The sequence below is a fragment of the Salvelinus namaycush genome, chromosome 5, assembly GCF_016432855.1.
Source record: "Salvelinus namaycush isolate Seneca chromosome 5, SaNama_1.0, whole genome shotgun sequence".
Classification (NCBI taxonomy): Eukaryota; Metazoa; Chordata; class Actinopteri; order Salmoniformes; family Salmonidae; genus Salvelinus; species Salvelinus namaycush.
In genome coordinates, this window is record NC_052311.1 from 29,543,665 (window position 1) to 29,562,095 (window position 18,431).

At 43.7% G+C, this 18,431-nt stretch overlaps 6 protein-coding genes across 6 annotated transcripts; all 6 read left to right on the forward strand.

Annotated features, from left to right (window-relative positions):
* The first annotated feature begins 415 nt into the window (after window positions 1-415).
* LOC120047014 (protocadherin alpha-C2-like) lies at window positions 416-2,839 on the forward strand. Its single transcript, XM_038992560.1, has one exon. The coding sequence runs from the start codon at window positions 416-418 to the stop codon at window positions 2,837-2,839; it is 2,424 nt and encodes an 807-aa protein (XP_038848488.1).
* Window positions 2,840-3,433: 594 nt separating this feature from the next.
* Window positions 3,434-5,956, forward strand: LOC120047015 (protocadherin alpha-C2-like). The gene has a single exon (XM_038992561.1). The coding sequence runs from the start codon at window positions 3,434-3,436 to the stop codon at window positions 5,954-5,956; it is 2,523 nt and encodes an 840-aa protein (XP_038848489.1).
* Window positions 5,957-6,559: 603 nt separating this feature from the next.
* Window positions 6,560-9,007, forward strand: LOC120047016 (protocadherin alpha-C2-like). The gene has a single exon (XM_038992563.1). It carries the CDS (start codon window positions 6,560-6,562, stop codon window positions 9,005-9,007), a length of 2,448 nt encoding a protein of 815 aa, XP_038848491.1.
* A 473-nt stretch (window positions 9,008-9,480) lies between these two features.
* On the forward strand, window positions 9,481-11,910 carry LOC120047017 (protocadherin alpha-C2-like). The gene has a single exon (XM_038992564.1). It carries the CDS (start codon window positions 9,481-9,483, stop codon window positions 11,908-11,910), a length of 2,430 nt encoding a protein of 809 aa, XP_038848492.1.
* Window positions 11,911-12,354: 444 nt separating this feature from the next.
* On the forward strand, window positions 12,355-14,799 carry LOC120047018 (protocadherin alpha-C2-like). The gene has a single exon (XM_038992565.1). It carries the CDS (start codon window positions 12,355-12,357, stop codon window positions 14,797-14,799), a length of 2,445 nt encoding a protein of 814 aa, XP_038848493.1.
* A 608-nt stretch (window positions 14,800-15,407) lies between these two features.
* LOC120047019 (protocadherin alpha-C2-like) lies at window positions 15,408-17,786 on the forward strand. Its single transcript, XM_038992566.1, has one exon. It carries the CDS (start codon window positions 15,408-15,410, stop codon window positions 17,784-17,786), a length of 2,379 nt encoding a protein of 792 aa, XP_038848494.1.
* Window positions 17,787-18,431: the final 645 nt, after the last annotated feature.

The window sequence follows — 18,431 nt, forward strand, 5'->3', positions numbered from 1 at the left end:
AATAGATAAATACATGTGGCAAAATCAAATAAATCACATAAAGGCTTCCTTGGTCTTGCTTTATTCTTAAGGTCCATCAAAATCTTGCAGGCAACAATGCTCCACACCTTTGCGTCCTTGTATGTTGTTTTAGTCAGATGTACAACCTTGTTTTATGCACAAAGTGTCGCTGTTTACCAGCTAAACACACTATTTTAGCGACGCAATAGTCGCCATGACAGTTCGTCATAAAGAAGGCAGTGTACAAACGTGGTGGACAGCTCCCAGTGCTGAATCCGTCAAAAAGGAGATTATTCTGCCCTGATCGCCCTTAAACACCAAAGGAATTGTGCTATGCTGTTTTAAAGATCTTATTCCGTTGTATCACATTTTGTTTGACCTGACTGCTTTGTCAACAAAGCTCACAAAGACAACAATGGAGGCACGTATCAGCGCACAGCACTGGAGAAGGTACGTCTCGGTCGTTCTTATTTTCTCTGCCGCCCTGAACACGGCGTATGCGGTTACTCACTATTCTATTCCTGAAGAAATGGAGGAGAGCTCCGTTGTGGCTAATCTTGCAGCTGATTTAGGTTTGGATGTGAAAACACTGAGTAGACGTAAGATGCGGTTAGACATTATCTCGAGTAAAAAATATCTTGATGTGAACAAAGAAACGGGGGAGCTGTACATTGTAGAGAAGATGGACAGGGAATACCTTTGCCCTGCTAAGACATCCTGTTTTCTTAAAATGGAAGCTATTATTGAAAATCCACAACGGATCTTTTACATCGAAATAGAGATAATGGACATCAATGATAATGCCCCTCATTTCCGAAGGGACACCATTAACTTGGATATTTCAGAAGCAACACAGGGTGGTGAACGATTTTCTGTTAACAATGCAGTGGATCCTGACGTTGGTTCGAACTCAGTGAAAACATACCTATTGAGCGAAAATGAGCACTTTACCATCGAAATTCAGACAGGAAGAGACGGGTCAAAATTTGCTGATTTGATATTGAAAAGGGTGTTAGACCGAGAGCAGCAGGCGGTTCATAATCTAATACTCACCGCTGTAGATGGTGGAGTCCCCGCGCGCTCCGGGACAGCCAGCATAGTTGTTCGCGTTTTAGATACGAATGACAACGCCCCTAAATTTGACAAAGACAACTACAAAATCGATATAATGGAAAACTCTCCAATTGGAAGCCTTGTTGTTAAATTGAATGCAACAGACTTAGATGAGGGTACCAATTCGGAAATAGTATATTCTTATAGCCTGTATACATCAGAGAAAACACAACAAACGTTCCATTTAAACCCTAATAACGGTGAGATCACGGTAAAGGAAATGATCAATTACGAGGATTTCAGGATCTATGATATGGAAGTAATTGCAACGGATAAGGGGTCCAATTCATTGACAGGTCAGTGTAAATTAACCATTTTAGTTACGGATATGAATGATAATCATCCCGAAATATCAATCAAATCATTTCAAAGTCCAGTCAAGGAGGTTATAGCAGTAGACACGGTGATAGCAGTGGTCAGTGTCAGCGATAAAGATTCAGGTGACAATGGGATAGTTGATATTCGTATTGCCGATACATTACCTTTTGCACTAAGAGAGTCTTCTGATAACTATTATGAGTTGGTAGTTTCACAACCTCTGGATCGTGAGAAGGTCCCAGAATATGAAATCACTTTTACCGTAACAGACAGGGGATCCCCTCCGCTGTCTGACAACGAAACTATGACTTTAGAACTACTAGACGTTAACGACAACGTTCCACAGTTCCCCCAGTCGTTCTACACTATTCCCGTTATGGAGAATAACGCACCTGGGGCCCTGCTAAGTTCCCTCACTGCGTTTGATCCAGACCTCCATGAAAACCAGTATCTAGTTTATTTCATCATAGAGAAGGAGATAGTGAACACCTCCATGTCAATGCTGTTCTCCATCAATCCGGAGAACGGTAATCTTTACGCACTAAAGACGTTTGACTATGAGATAGAGAAGGAGTTCCTTTTCCACATTGAGGCCAGAGACTCTGGTGTTCCTCCGCTCAGCAGTAACGTGACTGTCCACATCATTATTGTGGACCAGAACGACAACACCCCGGTCATAGTGTCTCCGTGGCGCGCGCACGGCTCCGTGGTGGAGGAGAAGATCCCCAGATCCACCGATAAAGGATCCCTGGTCTCCAAGGTCATAGCCATAGACACGGACTCGGTCCAGAACTCTCGGATTACATACCAGTTTCTACAGGTTACTGACGCCACCTTATTCAGTCTGGACCAATACAACGGAGAGATACGTACTATGAGGATGTTCAGTTACAGAGATCCGCGTCATCAACGGCTGGTTGTCATCGCCAAGGACAACGGGGATCCTGCTCTCTCTGCTACAGTTACCATAAAGCTCTCAACAGTGGAGACTGCCGTTAAAGCCTACTCTGACATGACGGAAGTGCCTCTAGAATATGACATATTTTCAGATTTAAACCTGTATTTGGTGATCGGCCTGGGCTCCGTGTCCTTTCTGTTATTGATCACCATTTTGGTCACCTGTGTGCTGAAGTGTCAGAAACCAATGCCAAGTAAAGCGGCTCCTCCCAGTAGGAACAGTGTGATCAGTGAGAGGAATTCGACCATCGCAGATTCCACCCTGGTCTCCAACGATGCCTACTGGTACAGTCTGTTTCTAGCGGAGACGAGGAAAGGAAAGCTGGTAGTCAGACAGCCTGTGCCAAAGGCGGGTTCCAGATACATCGTGTCCAGTCTACCAAGGAGCACGGGCCTGACAGAGACCAGCGACTCAGCGGCCTCTACTCTGCAGGTAAGAATAAACTCTTAATTTCTGATCAGAAAACTATTTTACTGTAGTCTGTTGTCCATGTATGACTTCACCTATTCACGTAGTGCGTAAATGTCTATACATGTGTTGATATTCAAGAGAAAACACTTGTTGGGTCTTGAAAAAACAACTAATCAACATCATGTTGGTCTATAACAAGTTTTACAATAGAAATGTCTGGCAAAAAACGGGGATCACATATCGACTACCTTGGTCTTTTAGGTAATTATGCTTCACACATTTGCATACATCTATCTAGAATGACTGTAGATATAATATTCAGACATAGTCCAACAAAGTAGAAGGGAGAACAGATGTGCAAGCTTGTTATATGCACAAAGCGTCGCTGTTCACCAGTTTAACACACTCGCTTGTGATGCAATAATCGCCATGACAGCTCGTCATAGTTATTAAGGCAGTGTACCAACGCAATGGACAGCTCCCGGTGCTGAAACCATCAAAAAGGACATTATTCTGCTCGGCTCGACATAAACGCCAAAGGAGTTGAGCTATTCTCTTGTAAATATTTGTATTCTCCTTGTTCATGTTGTGTTTGACCTGACTGTTCAGTAACCAGGACATAAAAATATAACAATGGAGGCGCACAGAAGCGCACAGCACTGGGGAAGGTACGTCTCGGTCTTTCTTCTTTTCTCTTCCGCCCTGAACACGGTGTATGCGGTTACTCACTATTCTATTCCGGAGGAATTAAAGGAAGGCTCTGTTGTCGCCAATTTAGCTGCTGATCTGGGACTAGACGTGCAGGAACTAAGTAGACGAAAAATGCGGTTAGATGTCATTGCCAATAAGAAATACTTGGATGTGAACAAAGAAACAGGAGAGCTGTACATTGTTGAAAAAATTGACAGAGAATATCTTTGCATATCAAAAACAACATGCTTTCTCAAATTGGACGCAACAATTGAAAATCCAGTAAGAATGTTCAACATTGAATTGGAAATACTGGACATTAACGACAATGCGCCTCATTTTCGAAGAGACACAATGCACTTGGATATAGCGGAGTCTACTCCTGCGGGCGAAAGGTTCTCATTGAACAATGCAGTGGACCCAGATATTGGTACGAATTCAATTAAAACATACTATCTGAGTGAAAGTGAGCACTTCAATATAGAAATCCAGACGGGAAGAGATGGGTCTAAATTTACTGATTTGATTCTGAACAAGGCTTTAGACAGAGAGGAGCAGTCGGTTCATAATCTAATACTCACCGCTGTAGATGGAGGAGTCCCTTCACGCACAGGCACAGCGAATATCATTGTCCGTGTCCTGGATACCAATGACAACGCCCCTAAATTTGATAAGGACAGCTACAACATAGATATAATGGAGAATTCTCCAATTGGACGTTTAGTAGTGAAACTGAATGCAACTGATTTGGACGAGGGTTCAAATTCGGAAATAGTATATTCATATAGTCTTTATACATCAGAGAAAACGCAAGAAACGTTCAGTTTAAACCCTAACACCGGTGAAATAACAGTAAAGGACATGATAAATTATGAAGATTTTAGGATATATGATATGGAAGTTATAGCAGCGGACAAAGGAACACATTTTTTGTCTGGACATTGCAAACTAACTATCTTAGTGACAGATATGAATGATAATCATCCCGAATTATCGATCAAATCCTTTCAAAGTCCAGTCAAGGAGGATATAGCAGTAGACACGGTGATAGCAGTGGTTAGTGTCAGCGATAAAGATTCAGGTGACAATGGAAAAGTCGATATTCACATTGCTGATCAATTGCCATTTGCACTAAGAGCGTCTTCTGATAACTATTATGAGTTGGTAGTTTCACAACCTCTGGATCGTGAGAAGGTTCCAGAATATGAAATCACTTTTACGGTAACAGACAGGGGTTCCCCTCCGCTATCTGACAACGAAACTATGACTTTAGAACTACTAGACGTTAACGACAACGTTCCACAGTTCCCTCAGTCGTTCTACACTATACCCGTTATGGAGAATAACGCACCTGGGGCCTTGCTAAGTTCCCTCACTGCGTTTGATCCAGACCTCCATGAAAACCAGTATCTAGTTTATTTCATCATAGAGAAGGAGATAGTGAACACCTCCATGTCAATGCTGTTCTCCATCAATCCGGAGAACGGTAATCTTTACGCACTAAAGACGTTTGACTATGAGATAGAGAAGGAGTTCCTTTTCCACATTGAGACCAGAGACTCTGGTGTTCCTCCGCTCAGCAGTAACGTGACTGTCCACATCATTATTGTGGACCAGAACGACAATCCCCCGGTCATAGTATCTCCATGGCGCGCGCACGGCTCCGTGGTGGAGGAGAAGATCCCCAGATCCACCGATAAAGGATCCCTGGTCTCCAAGGTGATAGCCATAGACACGGACTCGGTCCAGAACTCTCGGATTACATACCAGTTTCTACAGGTTACTGACGCCACCTTATTCAGTCTGGACCAATACAACGGAGAGATACGTACTATGAGAATGTTCAGTTACAGAGATCCGCGTCATCAACGGCTGGTTGTCATCGCCAAGGACAACGGGAATCCTGCTCTCTCTGCTACAGTTACCATAAAGCTCTCAACAGTGGAGACTGCCGTTAAAGCCTACTCTGACATGACGGAAGTGCCTCTAGAATATGACATATTTTCAGATTTAAACCTGTATTTGGTGATCGGCCTGGGCTCGGTGTCCTTTCTGTTATTGATCACCATATTGGTCACCTGTGTGCTGAAGTGTCAGAAACCAATGCCCAGTAAAGCGGCTCCTCCCAGTAGGAACAGCGTGATCAGCGAGAGGAACTCGACCATTGCAGATTCCACCCTGGTCTCCAACGATGCCTACTGGTACAGTCTGTTTCTAGCGGAGACGAGGAAAGGAAAGCTGGTAGTCAGACAGCCTGTGCCAAAGGCGGGTTCCAGATACATCGTGTCCAGTCTACCAAGGAGCACGGGCCTGACAGAGACCAGTGACTCGGCAGCCTCTACTCTGCAGGTAAGAATAAACTCTTCATTTCAAATCTGCAAAATGTTGTTTTACTGTAGCCTACTGTCCGTGTTTGAGTCTGTACGCGTTCGCTTCACGCGTAAATGTTTATCTATCAGTACGTAATTTAATATGCAATGGAAGACACTCAATGTCAAAACATGATAATCAATCAACAACAGATAGGTCTACAACAACTTTTAAAATATAAATATATTGGGTGAAACCACTTCACCGTTCTAATAATGACTGGACAGCGCGTAATCCACTGGAACTGGTTAAAGCTGGGTAAAGCCAAATATATAACATATGGGCTACCCTATTCGTTTTTCATTATTTACGTCGATTAAAATCTTGCAGCTAATGGTGCTACAAACGTTTGGATGCTTGTATCTGCTTTTAGTTATATTTTTCAAGTATAGTCCTCCTAAATGCAAAGAGAAATGTCTTCAAGCTTGTTACATGCACAAAGCGTCGCTGTTGACCAGCTAGCAAAACAGACTCGCTTATGATGCAATGGTCGCCATAACAGTACGTCATAATGAAGGCGGTGTAGCCTACAAACGCAGTGGACAGCTCCCGGTGCAAAATACCTTCAAAAAGGACATTGTTATTCCCTGCTCCTTCTAAAACGCCAACGGAGTTCTGAAGTATTATTTTACACATTGTCTTCGGCTGGCTCACGTTGTTTTACCTGACTGCGTAGTAACCAAGTCTGCCAATATAACAATGGAGGCGCATATCAGCGCACAACACTGGGGAAGGTACGTCTCGGTCTTTCTTCTTTTTAGTGCCGTCCTGAACACTGCGTCTGCCGTCACTCACTATTCTATTCCCGAGGAAATGGAAGAAGGTTCCGTTGTTGCTAATTTAGCTGCTGATTTGGGTCTGGATGTAAAAACGCTGAGTAAAAGGAGGATTCGATTAGATGTCATAGCGAATAAGAAATATCTGGATGTGAACAAAGAAACGGGGCAGCTGTATATCGCAGAGAGGATTGACAGAGAATTAATTTGCACTGCTAAGACATCGACGTCTTGTTTTCTAAAAATGGAGGCTATTGTCGAAAACCCACAGCGGATATTTTATATCGAATTAGAGATAATGGACATCAATGATAACGCACCAAATTTTCGAAGGGACACCATAAACTTAGATCTTTCTGAAGCAACGCAGGCTGGTGAAAGGTTCTCTGTCAATAATGCAGTTGACCTTGATGTTGGGGCTAATTCAGTGAAAACCTACCATCTAAGTGACAGTGACCATTTCAATATAGAAATTCAGACCGGAAGAGACGGGTCAAAGTTTGCTGATTTGATTCTGAAAAAGGCTTTAGATCGAGAGCAGCAGGCGGTTCATAATCTAATACTCACCGCTGTAGATGGCGGGGTACCCACGCGTTCCGGAACAGCCAGCATTACTGTTCGTGTGCTTGATACGAACGACAACGCCCCTAAGTTTGACAAAGACAATTACAAAATCGATATAATGGAAAACTCTCCAATTGGAAGTCTTGTGGTTAAATTGAATGCAACAGACTTAGATGAGGGTACCAATTCGGAAATATTATATTCATATAGCCTGTATACATCGGAGAAAACACAACAAACGTTCCATTTAAACCCTAATAACGGTGAGATCACGGTAAAGGAAATGATAAATTACGAAGATTTCAGGATCTACGACATGGAAGTCATAGCAACAGATAAGGGACCCAATTCCTTGACAGGGCAGAGTAAATTAACTATTTTAGTCACAGATATGAATGATAATCATCCTGAAATCTCCATCAAATCATTTCAAAGTCCAGTCAAGGAAGTTATAGCAGTAGACACGGTGATAGCAGTGGTCAGTGTCAGCGATAAAGATTCAGGTGACAATGGGATAGTTAATATTCGTATTGCTGATACATTACCTTTTGCACTGAGAGAGTCTTCTGATAACTATTACGAATTAGTAGTTTCACAACCTCTGGATCGTGAGAAGGTCCCAGAATATGACATAACTTTTACGGTAACAGACAGGGGTTCCCCTCCACTATCTGACAACGAAACTATGACTTTAGAACTACTAGACGTTAACGACAACGTCCCACAGTTCCCCCAGTCGTTCTACACTATTCCCGTTATGGAGAATAACGCACCTGGGGCCCTGCTAAGTTCCCTCACTGCGTTTGATCCAGACCTCCATGAAAACCAGTATCTAGTTTATTTCATCATAGAGAAGGAGATAGTGAACACCTCCATGTCCATGCTGTTCTCCATCAATCCGGAGAACGGTAATCTTTACGCACTAAAGACGTTTGACTATGAGATAGAGAAGGAGTTCCTTTTCCACATTGAGGCCAGAGATTCTGGTGTTCCTCCGCTCAGCAGTAACGTGACTGTCCACATCATTATTGTGGACCAGAACGACAATCCCCCGGTCATAGTATCTCCATGGCGCGCGCACGGCTCCGTGGTGGAGGAGAAGATCCCCAGATCCACCGATAAAGGATCCCTGGTCTCCAAGGTCATAGCCATAGACACGGACTCGGTTCAGAACTCTCGGATTACATACCAGTTTCTACAGGTTACTGACGCCACCCTATTCAGTCTGGACCAATACAACGGAGAGATACGTACTATGAGAATGTTCAGTTACAGAGATCCGCGTCATCAACGGTTGGTTGTCATCGCCAAGGACAACGGGGATCCTGCTCTCTCTGCTACAGTTACCATAAAGCTCTCAACAGTGGAGACTGCCGTTAAAGCCTACTCTGACATGACGGAAGTGCCTCTAGAATATGACATATTTTCAGATTTAAACCTGTATTTGGTGATCGGCCTGGGCTCGGTGTCCTTTCTGTTATTGATCACCATATTGGTCACCTGTGTGCTGAAGTGTCAGAAACCAATGCCCAGTAAAGCGGCCCCTCCCAGTAGGAACAGCGTGATCAGCGAGAGGAACTCGACCATCGCGGATTCCACCCTGGTCTCCAACGATGCCTACTGGTACAGTCTGTTTCTAGCGGAGACAAGGAAAGGAAAGCTGGTAGTCAGACAGCCTGTGCCAAAGGCGGGCTCCAGATACATCGTGTCCAGTCTACCAAGGAGCACGGGCCTGACAGAGACCAGCGATTCAGCAGCTTCTACTCTGCAGGTAAGACAAAACCCACCATCTGATTTGACCAAATGACCCTTAATCCCTTTGATGAACAAGTGCTGGATGTCTGTGCGTAAAAGTAGTCAATGTAGGGTGAAACGTCCATCCATATAGGCATACATTTATGGGTTTGAGAACAAACAAGTGTTGACAACGAAAAACAACAAAAACATTTAGAACTATTGTTTCTATTATACCTATTTCAATCAATTCAACTTTCCTCCCCGGTTTTAATTCTATGGTGTGAATGCTGGTAAAATGCGCGAAGCGTCGCTGCTCACCAGTAAAACGAACTCTTCTGTGATGTAACAGTCGCCATGACAGTTCGTTACAGTGAAGAAAGCAATGCAATTTGTGGACATCTCCTTGGTCCTGAATCCTTCGCTGTGAAAAGGATGATCTAAAATACATCTCGGTACAACGGTCGACTCGTTTGCCGTCTCATACCACCATCAAAAGGTATCGTTTTCTATAGTGCATCACTCACGGATCAAAACAATCAAACGATGGAGGCGAATTGTGTCATTCAGCCCTGGAAAAGGTACGTGTCGGTTTTTATTTTATTCTCTGCCACCATAAACACGTTGTCTGCCGTTACCCATTATTCTATTCCCGAAGAAATGGAGGAAGGCTCTGTTGTTGCTAATCTAGCCGCTGATTTGGGACTGGACGTGAAAACACTGAGTAGACGGAAGATGCGGTTAGACATCATTGCCAAAAAGAAATACTTGGATGTGAACAAAGAAACAGGCGAACTGTACGTTGTTGAGAAGATAGATCGAGAATATCTCTGCGCTTCTAAAACAGCCACGACTTGTTTTCTGAAATTGGATGCGACAATCGAAAACCCAATACGAATATTCAACATCGAATTGGAAATAATGGATATCAATGACAATGCGCCACACTTTCGACGGGATTCCATACATCTGGACATATCTGAATCCACGCCAACCGGGGAAAGATTCTCGTTAAACAACGCAGTGGATTCTGATGTCGGTACAAACTCAGTTAAAACATACTATCTCAGTGAAAGTGAGCATTTTAATATTGAAGTTCAGACCGGGAGAGACGGGTCAAAGTTTGCTGATCTAATTTTGAAAAAGACTTTAGACCGAGAGGAGCAGGCGGTTCATAATCTAATACTCACCGCTGTAGATGGCGGAGTCCCCGCGCGGTCTGGCACAGCTAGCATCATTGTTCGCGTGCTGGACACGAATGACAACGCCCCTCAATTTGAAAAGGATAATTACAATATAAACATAATGGAGAACTATCCATTTGGAAGTCTTGTGGTTAAATTGAACGCAACGGATATAGATGATGGCACTAATTCGGACATTGTCTATTCATTTAGTTTGTATACATCAGAAAAGGCGAAAGGAACCTTCAGTTTGAACCCAGCTAACGGAGAAATCAGAGTAAAAGAAATGATTAATTATGAAGATTTTAGAATTTATGATATGGAAGTCATAGCAACAGATAAGGGAGCCAATTCCTTATCAGGACAGTGTAAGTTAACTCTTCTGGTCACAGATATGAATGATAATCATCCAGAAATCTCCATCAAATCATTTCAAAGTCCAGTCAAGGAGGATATAGCAGTAGACACGGTGATAGCAGTGGTTAGTGTCAGCGATAAAGATTCAGGTGACAATGGAAAAGTCGATATTCACATTGCTGATCAATTGCCATTTGCACTAAGAGAGTCTTCTGATAACTATTATGAGTTGGTAGTTTCACAACCTCTGGATCGTGAGAAGGTCCCAGAATATGAAATCACCTTTACCGTAACAGACAGGGGTTCCCCTCCGCTGTCTGACAACGAAACTACGACTTTAGAACTACTAGACGTTAACGACAACGTTCCACAGTTCCCTCAGTCGTTCTACACTATTCCCGTTATGGAGAATAACGCACCTGGGGCCTTGCTAAGTTCCCTCACTGCGTTTGATCCAGACCTCCATGAAAACCAGTATCTAGTTTATTTCATCATAGAGAAGGAGATAGTGAACACCTCCATGTCAATGCTGTTCTCCATCAATCCGGAGAACGGTAATCTTTACGCACTAAAGACGTTTGACTATGAGATAGAGAAGGAGTTCCTTTTCCACATCGAGGCCAGAGACTCGGGTGTTCCTCCGCTCAGCAGTAACGTGACTGTCCACGTCATTATTGTGGACCAGAACGACAACACACCGGTCATAGTGTCTCCATGGCGCGCGCACGGCTCCGTGGTGGAGGAGAAGATCCCCAGATCCACCGATAAAGGATCCCTGGTCTCCAAGGTGATAGCCATAGACACGGACTCGGTCCAGAACTCTCGGATTACATACCAGTTTCTACAGGTTACTGACGCCACCCTATTCAGTCTGGACCAATACAACGGAGAGATACGTACTATGAGAATGTTCAGTTACAGAGATCCGCGTCATCAACGGCTGGTTGTCATCGCCAAGGACAACGGGGAACCTGCTCTCTCTGCTACAGTTACGATCAAGCTCTCAACAGTGGAGACTGCCGTTAAAGCCTACTCTGACATGACGGAAGTGCCTCTAGAATATGACATATTTTCAGATTTAAACCTGTATTTGGTGATCGGCCTGGGCTCGGTGTCCTTTCTGTTATTGATCACCATATTGGTCACCTGTGTGCTGAAGTGTCAGAAACCAATGCCCAGTAAAGCGGCCCCTCCCAGTAGGAACAGCGTGATCAGCGAGAGGAACTCGACCATCGCAGATTCCACCCTGGTCTCCAACGATGCCTACTGGTACAGTCTGTTTCTAGCGGAGACGAGGAAAGGAAAGCTGGTAGTCAGACAGCCTGTGCCGAAGGCGGGTTCCAGATACATCGTGTCCAGTCTACCAAGGAGCACGGGCCTGACAGAGACCAGCGACTCAGCGGCCTCTACATTGCAAGTAAGAGTATACTCTTAATATATTATAACATAATTCAATGCTATGCTATATATACAGTTGCTATAGTCCCGTGCGTAAAACCAGGGCACAAATAAATACAGGTAAATAATAAAAGTTGTATTTAAAAAAATATATTTGGACATATGTATTTCCTCAATCCAACAGTTAGTCTCACCAGAAAGGTGAACATATTTCCAATTCTAAGGTGGTCTGGTAAAATGCGCAAAGCGTCGCTGCTCACCAATAAAACCCACTATTCTGTGATGTAACAGTCGCCATGACAGTTCGTCGCTAGGAAGACAGTAAGGCAATTTCATGTGAACAGCTCCCTGGTCCTGAATTCCTCTTTGACAAATTATCATTTAAAATTGGATTGCATTACAACGCCGGAAATTGTCGTCGTCTCGTCTTCTCATATTCAAAAAGGTTCCATTTGGTTGCATTGCGCAAAACAGTCAAACGATGACTGGACATCGCATCGTTCAGCCTTGTAAAAGGTACGTCTCGGTCTTTCTTCTATTCTCTGCCGCCCTGAACACGGTGTATGCGGTTACTCACTACTCTGTTCCCGAGGAAATGGAGGAAGGCTCCGTTATTGCTAATCTGGCCTCTGATTTGGGGCTGAACACGAACAGTCTCAGTAAACGCAAGATGCGCTTGGATGTTATCGCCAACAAAAAATATCTGGACGTTAACAAAGAGACTGGCGAGCTGTATATCGTCGAACGGTTGGACAGGGAATCTCTTTGTACAACTAAGACAGCGACGTCATGTTTTCTTAAAATGGATGCAACAATTGAAAATCCAATAAGGATGTTCAATATAGAATTAGAAATCATGGATATTAACGACAACGCGCCACATTTTCGACGGGACACAATGGATTTGGATATATCAGAGTCTACTCCGGTGGGTGAGCGATTCTCTCTGAACAATGCAGTGGACCCGGACGTTGGTAGCAACACTGTTAAAACCTACCACCTAAGTGAGAGTGAACATTTCAATATAGAAATTCAGACCGGAAGAGATGGAGCAAAGTTTGCTGATTTGATTCTGAAAAAGGCTTTAGACAGAGAGCAGCAGGCGGTTCATAATCTAATACTCACCGCTGTAGATGGTGGAGTCCCCGCGCGCTCCGGAACAGCCAACATCATTGTTCGGGTTCTGGATACAAATGACAACGCCCCTAAGTTTAATAAAGACACTTACAAAATCGATATAATGGAAAACTCTCCAATTGGAAGTCTTGTGCTAAAATTGAATGCCACGGACTTTGACGAGGGCACCAATTCGGAAATAACATATTCATATAGTTTGTATACATCGGAGAAAACGCAAGGCACTTTCAGTTTAAACGCTAACAATGGAGAAATAACGGTAAAAGAAATGATAAATTATGAAGATTTCAGGATTTATGACATGGAAGTCATAGCAACAGATAAGGGAGCGAATTCCTTGTCAAGTCAGTGTAAATTAACAATTTTAGTTACAGATATGAATGACAATCACCCAGAAATGTCCATAAAATCGTTTCTTAGTCCTATAAAGGAAAATGTAGCCATAGACACTGTGATAGCAGTTGTGAGTGTCAGCGATAAAGATTCAGGTGAAAATGGAATAGTCAATATTCACATTGCGAATCAATTACCTTTTGCGCTGAGAGAGTCTTCTGATAACTATTTTGAGTTGGTAGTTTCACAACCTCTGGATCGTGAGAAGGTCCCAGAATATGACATAACTTTTACCGTAACAGACAGGGGTTCCCCTCCGCTGTCTGACAACGAAACTATGACTTTAGAACTACTAGACGTTAACGACAACGTTCCACAGTTCCCTCAGTCGTTCTACACTATTCCGGTTATGGAGAATAACGCACCTGGGGCCTTGCTAAGTTCCCTCACTGCGTTTGATCCAGACCTCCATGAAAACCAGTATCTAGTTTATTTCATCATAGAGAAGGAGATAGTGAACACCTCCATGTCAATGCTGTTCTCCATCAATCCGGAGAACGGTAATCTTTACGCACTAAAGACGTTTGACTATGAGATAGAGAAGGAGTTCCTTTTCCACGTCGAGGCCAGAGACTCTGGTGTTCCTCCGCTCAGCAGTAACATGACTGTCCACATCATTATTGTGGACCAGAACGACAATCCCCCGGTCATAGTGTCTCCGTGGCGCGCGCACGGCTCCGTGGTGGAGGAGAAAATTCCTAGATCCACCGATAAAGGATCCCTGGTTTCCAAGGTGATAGCCATAGACACGGACTCGGTCCAGAACTCTCGGATTACATACCAGTTTCTACAGGTTACTGACGCCACCTTATTCAGTCTGGACCAATACAACGGAGAGATACGTACTATGAGAATGTTCAGTTACAGAGATCCGCGTCATCAACGGCTGGTTGTCATCGCCAAGGACAACGGGGATCCTGCTCTCTCTGCTACAGTTACCATAAAGCTCTCAACAGTGGAGACTGCCGTTAAAGCCTACTCTGACATGACGGAAGTGCCTCTAGAATATGACATATTTTCAGATTTAAACCTGTATTTGGTGATCGGCCTGGGCTCGGTGTCCTTTCTGTTATTGATCACCATATTGGTCACCTGTGTGCTGAAGTGTCAGAAACCAAAGCCAAGCAATGCGGCTCCTCCCAGTAGGAACAGTGTGATCAGTGAGAGAAACTCGACCATTGCAGATTCCACCCTGGTCTCCAACGATGCCTACTGGTACAGTCTGTTTCTAGCGGAGACGAGGAAAGGAAAGCTGGTAGTCAGACAGCCTGTGCCAAAGGCGGGCTCCAGATACATCGTGTCCAGTCTACCAAGGAGCACTGGCCTGACAGAGACCAGTGACTCAGCAGCCTCTACTTTGCAGGTAAGAATGACCTACAGCCATTCTTTAATATAAATAGCAATACATTTGATAGAGTTGTTTTCTTCAGCGCACAATTATCGTGCGTAAAAATTGATGAATTGGTTGACTCAAGTTCGACCACGTGTTGATTGCACATTTTTTTTAAATCAACAGTTCCAGGTCCACATTCAATGTAATTATATGCAACCAAATGATTCAATTCACAAGTCGAAAAGTCACTGTTGTCCCGTTGCAACTGTTCTCACAGAATACTTAAAGTTTCAACGCACTAATAATACAACCAAAACGTTTGCAATTCAGAGCTGCATAGGCTGGCAAAATGCACAAAGTGTCACTGTTCACCAATAAAACGCACTATTCTGTGATGTAATGTCGCCATGACAGTACGTCATAGTGATAGACGCAGTGCCGATTGTGTGTGGACATTTTCCGGTCCCGAATTTCGATGCCTTCGATATCATTTTTGTCCCTCTTCAAAACGTTACAAGATCGTCTCGTTTTGTTGACGTAAATTCAACACAACTTAACATTTTCGTTGTGGTGCGTTACGCACAGAGATAAGCAATACAACAATGGAGACGCACATCGGTGCACAGCACTGGAGAAGGTACGTCTCGGCATTTCTTATTTTCTCTACCGCCATGAACACAGCATGTGCGGTTACTCACTATTCTATACCCGAAGAAATGGAGGAAGGCTCTATTGTTGCTAACTTGGCTGCTGATTTGGGTCTTGATGCGAAAACCTTAGTTAAGCGTAAAGTACGGTTGGATGTTATCGCCAATAAGAGGTATCTGGAGATAAACAAAGAGACGGGAGAGCTATTCATCGCGGAGAAGATTGACAGAGAATATCTATGCAACAGCAAAAATCCATCTTGTTTCCTCAAAATGGATGTTTCGATTGAAGAACCAATACGAATGTTTAATATTGAAGTGGAAATAATGGACATAAATGACAACGTGCCCCATTTTCGCAGGGATACCATGCACTTGGATATATCAGAATCCACCCCAGCAGGTGAACGATTCTCGTTAAACAATGCAGTTGACCCAGATTTCGGTACAAACTCTGTAAAGTCGTATCACTTAAGCGATGAAGAGCATTTTAGTATAGAGATTCAAACCGGGAGAGACGGGTCAAAGTTTGCTGATTTGGTTCTAAAAAATGCTTTCGACCGAGAAGATCAGGCGGTCCATAATCTAATACTCACCGCTGTAGATGGCGGAGTCCCCTCACGCACAGGCACAGCCAACATCATTGTTCGCGTTCTAGATACGAATGACAACGCCCCTCAATTTGATAAAGAAAGCTACACCATCAATGTGATGGAAAACGCCCCAATTGGAAACCTTGTGATTGAATTGAATGCAACTGACTTAGATGAGGGAACCAATTCGGAAATAATATATTCATATAGCCTTTATACATCAGAGAAAACTCAAGCAATTTTCAGTTTGAATTCTAATAGTGGTGAAATCAGAGTCAAAGAAATGATTAATTATGAAGATTTCAGGATTTATGATATGGAAGTCATAGCAATGGACAAGGGACCCAATTCCTTGACAGGGCAGTGTAAATTAACTATTTTAGTTACAGATATGAATGACAATCACCCAGAAATGTCCATAAAATCGTTTCTTAGTCCTATAAAGGAAAATGTAGCCATAGACACTGTGATAGCAATTGTTAGTGTCAGCGATAAAGATTCAGGTGAAAATGGTATAGTTGACCTCCATATTGCTGATCAATTGCCATTTGCACTAAGAGAGTCTTCTGATAACTATTATGAGTTGGTAGTTTCACAACCTCTGGATCGTGAGAAGGTCCCTGAATATGACATAACTTTTACGGTAACAGACAGGGGATCCCCTCCGCTATCTGACAACGAAACTATGACTTTAGAACTACTAGACGTTAACGACAACGTTCCACAGTTCCCTCAGTCGTTCTACACTATTCCCGTTATGGAGAATAACGCACCTGGGGCCTTGCTAAGTTCCCTCACTGCGTTTGATCCAGACCTCCATGAAAACCAGTATCTAGTTTATTTCATCATAGAGAAGGAGATAGTGAACACCTCCATGTCCATGCTGTTCTCCATCAATCCGGAGAACGGTAATCTTTACGCACTAAAGACGTTTGACTATGAGATAGAGAAGGAGTTCCTTTTCCACATCGAGGCCAGAGACTCTGGTGTTCCTCCGCTCAGCAGTAACGTGACTGTCCACATCATTATTGTGGACCAGAACGACAATCCCCCGGTCATAGTGTCTCCGTGGCGCGCGCACGGCTCTGTGGTGGAGGAGAAGATCCCCAGATCCACCGATAAAGGATCCCTGGTCTCCAAGGTGATAGCCATAGACACGGACTCGGTCCAGAACTCTCGGATTACATACCAGTTTCTACAGGTTACTGACGCCACCTTATTCAGTCTGGACCAATACAACGGAGAGATCCGGACTATGAGAATGTTGAGTTACAGAGATCCGCGTCATCAACGGCTGGTTGTCATCGCCAAGGACAACGGAGATCCTGCTCTCTCTGCTACAGTTACCATAAAGCTCTCAACAGTGGAGACTGCCGTTAAAGCCTACTCTGACATGACGGAAGTGCCTCTAGAATATGACATATTTTCAGATATAAACCTGTATTTGGTGATCGGCCTGGGCTCGGTGTCCTTTCTGTTATTGATCACCATATTGGTCACCTGTGTGCTGAAGTGTCAGAAACCAATGCCCAGTAAAGCGGCTCCTCCCAGTAGGAACAGTGTGATCAGTGAGAGGAATTCGACCATCGCAGATTCCACCCTGGTCTCCAACGATGCCTACTGGTACAGTCTGTTTCTAGCGGAGACGAGGAAAGGAAAGCTGGTAGTCAGACAGCCTGTGCCAAAGGCGGGCTCCAGATACATCGTGTCCAGTCTACCAAGGAGCACGGGATTGACAGAGACCAGCGACTCAGCGGCCTCTACTCTGCAGGTAAGAAATACGATGCCTACTGGTACAGTCTGTTTCTAGCGGAGACTAGGAAAGGAAAGCTGTTTGTCAGACAGCCTGTTCGAAAGGCGGGCTCCAGATACATCGTGTCCAGTAGCCTCCAGTAGCCTCTACCCCAGGGATCGTCAACTAGATTCAGTCATGGACCACTTTTTTGATTGAGAGCATGGTCGTGGGAACGGAACATAACTGCAAATAATTTGTAGACGGCAAATTGACTGCAAGAAGCCCAAACAGATATAATGTTTGACTAAAACAATCATTTCAAACTTGACCTATATTTGTATTCCACCACGTTTCTCACTATTACGCGTGTGAATACTTGGTAACAGATTTCTTAAATTAAAATCTATTTGGAGCTGATTTCCTGGTGTTTTTACAGTCTTATGCTCAGAACACTTTGGGTGCCAAATAAAACCACGGGACAAATTCGTCCCGCGGTCCTGCTCTACTCTGACTCTACTGGTTTAACGTAATGTGCAACAACTTTACGTGTGGGTTCTCTACAGTACGCAGTTGCCATGCGTAAAATTGATGAACACGTTGGCTGGAGTTCTACCATCATTTGAAAGTGTTCACAATAACCATTTTACTTTCACATCCCATTCGTTTACCATTGAACAATCAATTCACCTCGAGCAGTTAGATGACTAATATTTCTGTCCA